This window comes from Melozone crissalis, unplaced genomic scaffold (genome assembly GCF_028551555.1).
Source record: "Melozone crissalis strain CALT ecotype California unplaced genomic scaffold, PUWL_Pcris_2 ptg000007l_1, whole genome shotgun sequence".
Taxonomy (NCBI): Eukaryota; Metazoa; Chordata; class Aves; order Passeriformes; family Passerellidae; genus Melozone; species Melozone crissalis.
In genome coordinates, this window is record NW_026535785.1 from 7,042,772 (window position 1) to 7,055,973 (window position 13,202).

The window sequence follows — 13,202 nt, forward strand, 5'->3', positions numbered from 1 at the left end:
CACACGCCTTTTTAACGTGTCCAGGGATGGCGACTTCACCATCGCCCTAGGCAACATTTTCCAATGCCTGACCATCCTCTTAATGAAGAAATTTCCCCTAATAGTCAATCGATCCCTCTCCTGACTCAACTTGAGGCCATTTCCTCTCGTCCTGGAGATCACACCCGGTCTCCCCTCACCGGCACCCCCTGTTCTCCGGACACTCAGCCCTGTCCGTGCCCGCAGCGCTGCTCCCTTCCCTCGCACCCACCCTGGCTCGGGGAGGACAGCGGGGTCCAGACCCCAGCGCACCCACAGTGCGAGCCCACTCGAGGGTGGATCCACCATGAAGGGCTGCGCTGTGCCAGCCTGACCGGGGGCGAGAACGCGAGGGTGCACCCTGCATGGCAGCGGATGGACCAGGAGATGCGTCCCTGCCACAAGCTGCGCTCCCCGGGACCACGCTGGAGGATTCCCCCGGCACTGGGTGTGCTGGAGCAGCAAACCGCCCCTGTCAGCGGGGCGGTGAGAGCTGGGTACATGGCTGAGCTTTGGCTTCGGTACCACGGGGCGGGAGTTTGACTTTGGCACCGCAGAACGGCGAGGGGATGGACGCACCCCTGGCTTTACCCCCCAAACTGACGGGGCTGCCGGAACACCGGGAGCAAAGCGGAACGGCTCCGTCCCCCCGGGAAACGGCGGGGGGGAGTCCCCCGTCCCCGCCCCGCCGCCGTCCCCGCCCCGGAGGTTCCCGGGGAGCCCCGCGGCCCGGAAGCGGATGCGCGGCCCCGGAGCCGGCGGCGGGCAGATGGCGGAGTGCGGGGCGCAGCCCCCCGGGGGTGGCAGCGGGGCTGCGGGCGCGCCCAGCCGGCACGAGAAGAGCCTGGGGCTGCTGACCACCAAGTTCGTGTCGCTGCTGCAGGAGGCCAAGGACGGCGTGCTCGACCTCAAGCTGGTGCGGGGGCAGGCGGCGGGGGGCGAGGGCTCCGCCGGCCCGGGGGTGGAATCGGAGGGAGCGGCCGCCGGGAGAGCGGGGCTCCGGCGGGACCGGGGCTCCGGCGGCTGGAGCGGGTTTGGAGGGGGAGAACGGCGACACGGCAGCGCCCGGTGCAGCAGGTGGTTTAGATTGGATTACAGGAAAAATTTCTACACGGCAAGAGTGGTGAGGCACTGGTGGAATGGGTTGCTCGGGGCAGCGCTGGAATCACTGTCCCTGGTCAGAACGGTTGTGGATGTGGCGCTTAGGGACGTGGGTCAGTGGTGGGGTTTAGTGGCTGGGATCGATGATCCTGGAGGGCTTTTCCAGCCGTTTCTGGGTGCACGGAAAGCGGGGTTCCTGGGGCAGAGCTGCCGGCCGTGCACGGAGGGCTCTGCACTGGCCGCCCTCCCAGCCCCCCCTGCTCCTCCTTCCCAGCCCTTCTCCCCACCCCATCGGGTGGTCCCGGGCACTCTTCTTTCCCAGGACTTTGCCATACATTGCAGGTGTTTGTGTGCTTCAGTTGCAGAACCTTGTTCTCTTCTGTATTCTTGCCCTGTACGTGATCCCTGGCACCAAAGCCTCAGACATCTACAGAAACACACACCTATAGAAACTGTCCGTACAGCACTTAACCCTCCCGGCACACACCAGGAGGGGGAGTGTGGTCAGAGTCACCTGCCAGAGGTTTTCCCCCATTCCTTTAGGCAGTGGAGAAGTGCTGTGTGAATGCATCTTGCTTCTGTATTTTTAAGATCTTCACCCAGAGGAAGTAACACACTGCAATGTATAATACTTAATCTCTGGCCTTTCCTGTAGGGGAAGTTCCTTTGCTGTGGTTTATATAATCATCTCTTATGTGGGCACGTGTGTGAGACAGACAAGTGCCAGAAAGCCCCAATAATGCAGGGCTGGAGGAGTTTCCTGGCTCCATGCCTGTGCCAAATTGTTTTCTCATTGGATTTGACAATATCTTTGTACTTCAGATGTCCATTAAGGGAATTTGTGTTGGTCAGTGTGATTTATGTAGTTGTGTGGTGCAGGGTCTCCAGAGTCCTGGCCCCTCACTGGTGGGTGACAGGGACATGGCTCCTGTGCTGACCTGCTCTGTCTGCACTGCCACTGCCATTGCTGGTCCTGGCTCTGCACACATTAACTCTTGCTGGTGCCAGGTTGCTGTGTGGTGGTGGAAGCAGTTCCATTCCTTGAGTCCTGAAACCTGAGGGGGAAAGGGTCGTGTGAGCAAGGCAGGGAAGCCCCAAGCGTGCTCTTGTTTACTCTCCACCTGGAATCATGTCATTCAAACAGAGGAATCTCTTGAAAAGATATTGATTCTTTGTCAAGTGGCATCAGATCAGCTTTAGAAAAGACCTTGTGAATGTTGATTTCACTGAAGTGTTGCAGAGACAGCTTTCAGCATTCCCCTTCCCATCTCCAGCTCTACCTCAAGGGAGCACTGCATTTTTAGGCTGCTGAACTACTGTTTTCTAGCCCTGCTTTGCTACTGGAGAATGGTGATTTTTGGATCCACTGCGAGCAGGAGTGCTGGAATTTGGTTTGTGTTTAGTGGGGAGGCTGTGGGGCAAGAAAAAAAGAAGAATGAGTGACTTTTCATGGTCATATGAGATCAAGAACATGGCTGTGTAACTTGAAACGCTGGAACAGGAGAGGTATGAAATGGGGAGCAAAGTACTTGGCCAGGAGTTAATCTGCCAGGCAAGAAGGAGCTAAACATGATTGAGAGTTTGGAATTAAGTGTCTTAACCTTTTTCAGGCTGCAGATACCTTGGCTGTGCGACAGAAGCGACGGATCTACGATATCACAAATGTCCTGGAAGGCATCGGCTTGATCGAGAAGAAGTCCAAGAACAGTATCCAGTGGAAGTGAGTGGCAGAGATGGTCTAAATCATTCACAGGTCCCTTCTAGTGCAGGTTTAAGTGACAGTGGGATTAAAATGCCCTGTGCAGAGGGAGATTCCTCAGTGGTCCATGCTCTTGCCTCCCCCAGCTGGGCTGTGCTGATGGCACGGTGAGGAAAGCTGAAGTACATATGGTGTCTCTCTTACAGCAAAGGTGTTATTTTGGTACAAACTAAATATTTGCACTGCCTTGGTCTAGAAAAGATGCCTATCATGACACAGGAGGTGGGGAAGAGTCCTGCTAGACTGTGGGAAATAAAAAGATATACCAAACATTGCTGTGCTGGGAGGTGGGGATCTAGAGCAGGTACAGACATGGCTTTCCAGGCAATCTGGCATTGATGTTTGACACAGGTGGGAATAAGAGGCTGGCAGAGAGGTTGGGGTTGGTCTGGGGCCTCCAGAGGCTGATATATCTCACCCATTTCTGCTTTACCCAGGGGGGTGGGTCCTGGCTGCAACACACGTGAAATAGCTCACAAACTGATCGAGCTGAAGGCAGACATTGAGGACTTGGAGCAGCGGGAACAGGAGCTGGAGCAGCAGAAGATGTGGGTTCAGCAGAGCATCAAAAATGTTACAGAAGACATGCAGAACAGTCGATATCCTTTGTGTGAACTGATGGCTCTGTCTCCGTGTTCCCTTGCTGGGCTGGGAAGCAGAGACCTGAGGGTTGGTGGGTGCTGACCTGTTGCTGCTGGAGAAGCTGCACTGAAAGGGTCAAAAGGCAGCACCTTGGTTTGAAATTTGGGTAACTGGCCAGCCTGGAGACCTGCTTTTCTCTGCATCCAGCTTCTCCTCTGGCTTTTGGAAGTAAAAAACATAGTAATGTTTACCACAGTGAGAAAAGTGCTTCTTTCTGAGTCACAGGTGCCACTTTCTTGAGTGCAGAGCAGCTCTTGTGGCTTAACTATCTCAGGATGTCAGCTCTGATGGGCATGGAGCTTGCAGACCTCACATGCAGACCACTTCAGAGTGTGGCATGGAGAGCCTTCTGGGAATGCTGTTCCCTGTGCTCAGGAAGGAAACACCAGGTGCTTTGAGCTCTCTGTCTGTGCAGGAAGCTGCAGCCTTTCTCCTTAACCTTGGAAACATTAGCCTATGTGACACATGAAGATATCTGCAAGTGCTTCACAGGTGAGGAAATGCTCATTTTCAAAGAGGTGTGTGATGCTGCAGCTCTGTCAGTCTGTCCCAGCTACTCTCCTTTCTCCAAGAAAGAGTGGGCAGCAGACTGTGGGCTGGCCAACAGCCTCAAGTGGAATGTAATGTCAGCTCTGATGCTGTCCTAGGTTTGTGTACCACTGAGCTGTGGCTTTACTGTCTCCATTAGAGGGGACAGGCCCTTGTGCTTAAAGGAATAGAGGTGCTGTTCCTAAGGAAGTCTTCTTGCTGGGTTTCACAGTTGGGTGTATGTGTGTTATGTTAGAAGCCCTTAATTTTAAGGGCTTGGATGGGCAGTGTTCTAATGACAGGAAACGAATTTTATTTCACAGTAGAGACCATGGTGTAAGCAGGGAAATAGTATTAAAGGTGGTCCCTCAGCTACATCATTTACCCTGCCAACAAGAATGCAGGAAGGAGACAGCAGAGGACAGAAGGGAATGCACCATTTGCTCTGCCCTCACTCCTTTCATTCCTAAAGCTGGGAGGGGGCAACTGTATCAAAAGTTCTATGTTCTGTCTCTGGGCAAAAGTGAAGAAAACCCACAGCAGTCTTTGTTTCTTCTGCTGCCAATTCTAATGACAGATGTAAGACCAGATTAATGCTGGTGGCCAGCAGGCAGTGGGGCAGCCTCAGTACATAAACTGCTTTTCCCAGCTGTAGTGGTGTGGAGTCACAGCTCCTTTCTGCTTCAATGGGTGCCTGACCTCTCCTGACCTGGCAACCTGCTTCTGCTTGGCTGCTGCAGAGATTGAAGCTGTTTATCCTGGCTGCCTCCAGCCATGCATAATCTCACCTGTGCCTGGCTCTCCTCATCTCCTCCAAGCACTTTTCTCACCCTGCACTTCATCAGCTCCTCTGTTTGCTGTTGCTGCCTTTGTGCTTTCCTTGTTCACCAAGTTCCTGCCGGTGTAACGGCTGCATCATCACCCCTTGGCTTTGCTCTTTCTTCTGGTGGAAGCTGCACTTTTGGGGGCAGGGATTGTGTTTTCAGTTTGACAGTGCTGGGGGCCAGATCACTGTAACAGTCTGGAAGAGTTTACTGGAGACCAGCAGACAGCTCCTTGCTTGGCTGGTTGAGCGTTTTGCATTTCATTGCACCTGGTTTTTGTAAACCACTTTGTGTTTGAGGTCAGACCTCACCAAAACATGCAGAGATTAGATCTTACTGAGGGGAGGTGTCAGTTCCCTCTAGAATGGAGCCTTTCATCCATGGTTTTCCATTGCCTGTCCAGTTTTCCTGTATGGATATGCCTTAAATGATTCTTTTTCCTCTCCTGAACACCTAAGCCTTAAAGATGTTCTTTGGTTAAACCTCTTGTGTCCCTCAAACTGTGGTGCAGCCTGAATTTCAGCTCTTGGTTTTTCTCATTGACTGCTATTGAACTTGCTTGCTCCAAGATTTCCACTCTTGGACTCTTGTCAAATAGAGATTAATTAAAAAAGAAAGAAGAGAAGTAAGAATATGTCAGTTTTTAGAAACTGGGAAACCTAATTTCTGCATCTGTTGCTGTGATGCATTTTGCACTTGCAGATTCAAAAAGGAAGTGGAAACCTACTGGGTGCTCTTTTGTACAAGTATTTGGGACATATTTATCAAAGGAGATACAAACCCAGCACCTGTCTCTGAAACTGACAGGTCTTACAGCTTGAGCTGGTGTCTTTGAGCTTTATTATGCATTTTAAATGTCTTCTGCATTTTTCTTAAATGTAGATTTGTTAAACAGGTCCCATCCAATTGACAAATCCCATGTTGTTTTTAATCCCTTTATATTTTGCTGCTCTGACTTTTGATTGCCTGCCTGAAATTAAGGGATGTGCTTTTCTGCTGTCCACTCTTTCTCATCACTCTGGCAATCTTCTGTGTTAATTACCACATGAAGCTTAATCAGAATACTGGGGAATTGTGATTATTAACCACACTAAAGCTTAAACATTCAAAGTGAAAGCTGCAAGCTGCTTGATCTAAATATGTCAGATATTCACAGCTCTGGTATTTCTCTGTTCATGTTTCTCTAAACCCAGATACAGGCTGGGAGCTGCTTGCCTGTGACTGTTGGGTTATTAGGGTGCAGGTCTTAAGGAGCTGCAGAACTTGCAAAGGAAGGATGCTGTCAGCCTGGCTTCCAGTCCCATATGTGCTGAGCTCTGTGGAGAATCCAGTACAGCTAAGGCAGCTCTGACCAGTAGTAGAGACTGGGTAATGTTGGTTTCAGGTGTTGGGACACCAGCCTGAGGTTGGTAGCCTGGCTCTGAACCTGGTTCAACCCCATCTCTCTGCTGGCAGTGCAGCTCTCTTGTTTCTAATTCACATCTAAAAGCTTGTGACAGCAGAATGAAGGATACTTCCCTTAGGATTCAGATGTTCTTAAGAGTGAATTTAAGCTGGTTCTTCTGAGGTATTAGGAACGGAACTGTATGATGTGCTTGGGGTGTAGATGGCTTCCTTCCATGGAGGATTGCCAGGAGAGGAAGGGGCATTGAGGTGGGTTTTTCATCAGTGCTTAATTAACATCACAGCAGCTTGTGCCCAGGAGCCCTGACTGCTTCTCTTTTCACAGGAGACACCCTCCTTGTGATTCGAGCCCCATCAGGCACACGTTTGGAGGTTCCTGTCCCTGAGGTGAGTGATAAATTCATGGGCAGAGTGCAGGGGCTCTGTGTGTGTGTGTGTGTGTGTTACATGTATGTTTTGCCTGTGGAAAACTGGTGTGCTATTTGAAAACGGTTTTTAATGTAAGTCTGTGTTTTGCTTTTGATTTTTTTTCAGGGTCTAAATGGACAGAAGAAATACCAGATCCATCTGAAGAGCACAAGTGGTCCCATTGATGTTCTTCTAGTAAACAAAGATACTTGGAGCTCTCCTCCTGTTGTACTCCCTGTCCCTCCCCCTGAAGACCTCATTCAGTGCCAGGCAGCTGCACCCTCCAAACCACAAATCCCACCACTGGCCCACTTCCAGGAGGCCTCTGTTCCCAGCAGCACCCAGCCCTCCACACCAACACCCACCAGCACTCAGGACCATGGGCCTCCCACACAGAAAAGTGCAGGCACAGGTGAGAGGGAGCTACAGGAGGCAGAAATGGGCTGGTGGCTGGTAGAGCAGGGTGCATTCCTTGGGGCTGGCACTGCCAAGTGCGCAGCTTTGAGAGCTCCTGGCAAAGGCATCACTGCCTTTGCTGCTGCCCTTCCTTTGGCCTTGGTTAGTGGGACTGGCTGTGCTTAGGGAGATCAGGCACTTGGCTTCAGTGAGTAGTGCCAACCTCTAGGAGCACCTGTAGGTGTAGCAGCACCTGTAGTGCCAACCTTAGGAGCACCTGTAAGGGAGAAGCTGATCATGCAGGTTCATTGATCAGCAGGAAATATGTCCAAATACGCACCTGGAGGAAAGCAGGAAAGCTTCCCCCTGTGCAGCTGCCTGGCCAGCAGTGCCAGTGAGGGCTGTGTGTGGTGCTGCTGCCTTTGGGCAGGTGGGAGGTGACGTTCCTGGGTGTGTCTGTGGTGTTCCCAGAGTGCGATGTCCCGGCGGCAGAGGCCAAGGGCAGCGGTGACTTCGAGGGGCAGCCGGCGGCGCTGGACACGCAGCTGCTGCAGTCCTCAGCCTCGCTGGACAGCAGCTCTGTCCTGCCCAGCACCTCTACCTCCTTTGAGCCCATCAAGCCCGACCCCACAGGAGGTGAGTATGCTGCTTGTTTCATGTATTGCTCCAAAATCCTGCTGCTGGGAGTGAGGGAAAGGCTGCTGGGCCTGGAGGAAGGAGCTGAGCTCCATTCTGCCTTTGCTGTCAGCCAGAGTCTGCAAAGGATGAGTAGGCATTGCCCTGTGAGGCTGCCAGGAAACATGGTGTCAAGGTGACTGTGCCTTGTCTAGTGTCTTGCTGCTTTCTGTGACATCAGTACTAGAAAATCTGCAAGGGACACCCTCATGACACACGTCTCTGCTGTTACATGTGAGGTTATTCCCCTTCAATCCTTTCTGTAGAGTAAGGTCCTATTTTTGAGACTTCATGAAGTTACAGAATTTTCAGCCACCACTGAGAGCACCTTTGTAACCCGAGGAGTTTTCTGTATTAGGAGAGCTCTTGTCTCCCTTTTCCTCCTTTGCTCAGGAATACTTCATCTGTCTTTAGTGATCTTGTGTTCTTAGTGACCCTGCAGTTTATATTTGGGGAGCTCCTTGATGTGCTTTAAAAAAGGAACTCTGGAGCTTTATGCCAGGAAATGGCAGGCTGGCCCAAGGAGAGAAAAGCATCCTCTAGGTAAGCCACACTGCTGGAATGTCTTGAAGCCCAACTTCCCTGCAGAAACACTCCAAGTTAGGTTATGGTTAGAAGAAGAAATCTTATTCAAACACAGCTCACCCAGTGCTTTTTTCACTTCTGCTGCTGGCGTGTCTCAAAGCAGCTGTGGAGTCATCTTGGTTGTGGAATTAGGCCTTGGATGTGCATGTATCTTATCACTGTGCCTCTCCAAAGGCATGTCCCCATCCTACACAAGGTAATCAGGGCAGTGTACTGGGTGAGGTTTACAGACACAGCTGCTGACTGTGATAACATGTTCATGTCCAGGGCTCCTACAAATTTATTTTCAAGTAGTGGAGCTCAAGTACTTTGTTGCTTGTCATTGCAGCAGAAACATCTGACATGGAGTGTGGGAACAGAATTTCTGGATGATTTGGGTGTGTAAGGAGCACAGTAGGTTTGTGGGTGATTCTGCTGTAAAGCATTTCAGACTCTTCATGTAATGATCCAAACCATCTGGTTTGTTGTATTTGCAGTACTGGAACTTCCCAAAGAGCTGTCAGAGATGTTTGATCCAATGAGAGGTACGTTCATTCCCTGACCACAGCTTTTTTCTGTGCCCATCTATCCACAGAAAAGGGACAATTTGTTTGATTCGCTCCCTTTTGGATTATTTTGTGGATGTGGTTTTGTAAGGTGCTTGTGGTCATTGGTGGCTGCTGGCCCTCTACTAAAGAGTAGTTAGGCCCTCTTAAAATTACTGGTTTCTGTATGTATTTTTCTGTCTCCGTGTTCCCAGCAACCTCTGTTAGATCTTGCCTGCAGTGCACCAGCAAGGGCTTTCCTGTCCCCATGCTGACACTAATCCATGTTCAGCCTTTCCATGCTCCTCCTTCAGCTTCTCAGCAGTATGGAAAAGAAAAATCCCTGCTAAGTCTTGTTTCAGCTTTAGCTGCCTAAGGCTAATCCAAGCAAATAATCTGGGGAGATAATGTTCTCTCTTCAAAATACTTCTCAGTGGTGGTGGTAGAGGAGCTGGTAATTTTGGAGCAGTAGGGGAGGGAGATGCTGTTACTTGTGTTTGGAGTTCTGACTCTGCCCAAGGAATATCTGTGAGTTGCTGCTTAATGGTGGGACAGACTCTGCGTTAAGGGCAGAAAAGGTGAAGGAATTTGGTCTGACACAAACCTAAACTGGGAAACTTTATCAGTACATTTATTTTTCTTCACTGCTGGCCAAATAATTTGTAGCCCTACAGCAAGGCAGGGCCAAGTACACCCAAGCACTTCAGTGGTGGTCACAGGGGATGTACAACAGCTGTTCTTCATTCCATGCTCTAGCAGATGCTTTGTGGAGGTGCTGCCTTTGGGTAGAAATCCCCACAGACCCAAACACAGACACAATCTGTGTGCTCTTAGCCCTGGGCTCCACAGTCAGCCTGGAGAACATCCTTCCTCCTTGCCCAGCACCTCTGCTGCAGATAAAGGATGAAGTCTTGATGATATCTAAGTACATCTGAAGAGTAAGTTTGAGTTCACAATGTGAGATATAAACTGCTGCAAAGCCCCAGCCATGTAGGAGATCTAACTTACCCAAAGTAACTCTACTGTGTCACTATGTGAACGCTATTGTAAAGGAGATGTTTACTTTCTATGGTAAAGTATGTGCTTTTATGGAGTATTCTTCCCAGTTTGGAGGGGGAAGATAAAAAATCCAGGAGCAGAGGACAAAACAGAGTCAACAGCAACAGAGGCAACACTCAGGACTGGAAGAGAGCAGCGCAGCAGAGCTCAGAGGAGCAGTCCTTGCAGCACACTCCCTGCAGCCTCTCATCCTCTATGTGATCCCAGTAATGTTGCCCTGGCACTGGCAGCTGCTTTAAGGCTGTGCAATCTAAGCCACAGGAGCTGGAGTTCTCTCATAGTGTTTTGTGCTGGAATTACTTTTACTACATGGTTTTATCTCTTTTAAGCACAAGCTTCCTTTCACTGCCTGCTGCACATGCTGTGCCTTAGCCAGAGAAGGGATAACAGGGGTGGGGAAAGTGGGGAACTACTCAGGAGCAGACCAGGAGAGCAGACTGTTTTGCTACCATGCTTGTCTCTTCCCCAGAATGTGTGAACTCTGAGCTGCTGGAAGAGCTGATGTCATCTGAAGGTGAGTCTCAGAGTCTCCTGTCATGGTGTGGCCTTCCTGGGAGGAAGACCATGCTGCGTGACTTCACCCAGCTGGCAGCCTTGTGACTGCAGACTCGCCCTCGTCTTTTCTGGGCTCTGGACACAGACTCAGTTCTCGCTGTCCTGCCAGTCCCTGAGAGAGGTGTGAGACCCAGGAGTCTCTTCAGTTCTGTCAGGCTGACTGAGGCCACCTCCAAGACTGTTCCTGTGAGGTGGCTGTGCTGCTCAGTGCCACTGGCAGCTCTCAGCTGGGGTGGGAGTGCTGAGTTTTGTAACCAACCCTGGGCTTCTCTTTCCCCAGTGTTTGCTCCCTTGCTCCGCCTCTCCCCTCCACCTGGAGATCACGACTACATCTACAACCTGGATGAGAGTGAAGGTGTCTGTGACCTCTTTGATGTGCCTGTCCTCAACCTCTGACTTCTCAGTGCGGCTGTGAGCCCTGCAAACACGGACTGTTTTGTAACTCTTTGGAAAGTGTCTATTTTTGGATTCCTTTTGTGCTAGAGCTCGATGGCCGAGTCATTCAGAGATGCTCTCAAATGGACTCAGAACCAAGAGATGTGGACTTGCAGGCTGGGAGCCTCCCTGTAGTTTGCTTCACCCTCTGGTGCACGTGCGAGATGCACGTGCAGCTTTCCCCCCGCATCTCTCCACTGGATCCTGGGCCTCACTTCAAAGGCTCTGTGTTTTGAGTGTTCCCAGTTCACCTGCAGAATTTGCCCACGTGCCTCTCTGAGCTTCCTCCAATCTGCATGCCTTGGTTTTTCCTGCACTCCCAGAGGCACTTTGCACCTCCTAGGTACCAGCTGCTACAAGGAGCCCCAATACCATGGTCAGTTCACAAGCCCAGAGGTTGTTTGTTAGATTTCTTTGTGTTAGTGGTTCGGATTGGGGTAGTTTTATTTCCAATAGGCATCAAGAGGAAAAAAAAAATGGCACCAAAGTGTCTATTTCTTTCAGTGACTTCAGACCAAGCTAGTATGTTTTACAAAAAGCACTTTTTTTTTAGCCAGCTGTGCCTCCTAGTGGGATTCAGGAGCTGAGTGCTCCTTGTAGGACCCAGGAGCACTGAGCCTTTCCCTGCTGGTGCATCAGCAGGAATGTTGGATCTGCTTTCACCAGCCTTCTGATGCACAGCCCCAGGGGCTCCAGCTCCTTGTCCAGCAGCTGTGCTGTTTCTACAGGGCTAAAGCAGAGGTGCCAGTATGGTTTTGTTTTTAATTTTTGGTTTTGCCTGACTGAAGAGATGTTTCAAAGGATAAGACTGCTTCAGCTGGTGCCTGTAAGGTACTCCAGGGACATCAGAGCCTGCTCATATTTGCAAATAGCTGGATTTTTCCAACCATTGCACTTGAACTTGCAACTGTCTGAAAGGTGACCAAGCAGTTACAATTCAGTAGTATTTTGCTGTGACAGGTTATGTAGGTGTTGTCGAATAGTGAGCTTTTTTTACCCCTTTTTCTCTCAGGATCAGGTTTTCTGTATATTTGAATTTGCTCCCTTAGTGCCCATACCCACACTCCCAGTTCCTGATCCTGTGGCAGGTCGTTACCTGCTGCAATGCTTTCTCTGCATCATTTTTCCTCAACATTTTCTTCATTGTTTTGTAATGGAAGGTCTGCTGTTGGCTTCCTTAGGATCATCAGCTGGTACCAGGCTGGGACCTTGTGCAGTTTAATTGGAGTAAAAATGTCCTGATGGTATTTGTATTGTATTTTGCAAGCCGCAACTTTGGGTTTTGGTCAAGTCCTGTGAGTGTCTTTAGTTTTGCACATCTTCCTGCCACCACTGTGGAAGCAGCTGTCCTGCCTTTCCTGCTCTGCAAACTGCTGAACAGAGAGCCAGGCCAGGTCTTGGCTGGCTGCTGCACACAGGGAGCTTCCAGCCGTCCACTTAAACAGCTGATGTTTAATTTCTCTGCGTAGCTGCTCACTGCCTGTGACCCACACAACCAGCTGCAGCACCAGACTAAGGGATGTAAAGTATGAAAAGCCTGCAGAGATGAGAAGAGCTTGTGCTTGGGACCTGTGTCCCTGGAGTGGCTCCTCAGGTCCTCTCATTCTGCATGGGACTCCTCCACAAGAACTGTTCATTTCTGCAGTAACAAAGCACTGGCAGCCTCTTTGGGGAAAGCGTGAACAACTCAGGAGGGGCAATGGGACACGAGTTTGGCAGCTGCTGCTGGCAAGACAGCCAAGGTGTGAGACCCTTCTGGGGGCTGAACTTCCAGCCTGCACGCTGCCAGTCCCTGAACCTTCCCCTCTCCACATGGAAGCTGACCGGAATCCCTTGGTCCTGCCTGTTCACAAGGCTCCGTGGCTTTGGTGTAGCTCGAGCTCTTCATGTACTGCCTGGCCCTTGCCCTCCTTCCCAGTGTTCATGTCCACCACCAGTTAGACGACCTCCCGAAAAGGATACCTAGAGAAAAATTTACAGTTGCAAATGAACTTTTGATTCATATATAAAGATTATTTTTATACTTTTTTTTTTTTTTTTTGCAAGGGAAGAAAATTGCCTGTCATATTTGTACAGAGTGTTCTCTGACGTGAATAAACAAAAACTTTCCAGAGTTTCTCACCTTGCCCCAGGCTGTGCCTCCTCTCTGCCCTCGCCCAGGGGACGGGGTTCCTTTCCGGGCAGGAGGCCCTGTCCTGCTGCCGGAGGTGGGTCCTGCCACACCCGCGTCAGCTCAGGTGAGGGGGCCGGGCCTGCCCGGGGCTGGGGTGGCGGCGCAAGGCCTCGGTG

At 50.7% G+C, this 13,202-nt stretch overlaps 1 protein-coding gene across 2 annotated transcripts; it reads left to right on the top strand.

Moving 5' to 3' along the window:
• The first annotated feature begins 757 nt into the window (after positions 1–757).
• E2F4 (E2F transcription factor 4) lies at positions 758–12,648 on the top strand. Of its 2 annotated transcripts, XM_054269521.1 has the most exons (10): positions 758–934; positions 2,730–2,839; positions 3,316–3,477; positions 3,969–4,012; positions 6,602–6,663; positions 6,811–7,096; positions 7,552–7,716; positions 8,817–8,864; positions 10,393–10,437; positions 10,759–12,648. In XM_054269521.1, exons 1-10 carry the CDS (start codon positions 758–760, stop codon positions 10,872–10,874), a joined length of 1,215 nt encoding a protein of 404 aa, XP_054125496.1. In that variant the 3' UTR covers positions 10,875–12,648. The 2 variants fall into 2 exon arrangements, with proteins under 2 accessions (XP_054125496.1, XP_054125497.1); XM_054269522.1 differs by lacking the exon at positions 8,817–8,864 and having other exon boundaries at positions 774–934.
• Positions 12,649–13,202: the final 554 nt, after the last annotated feature.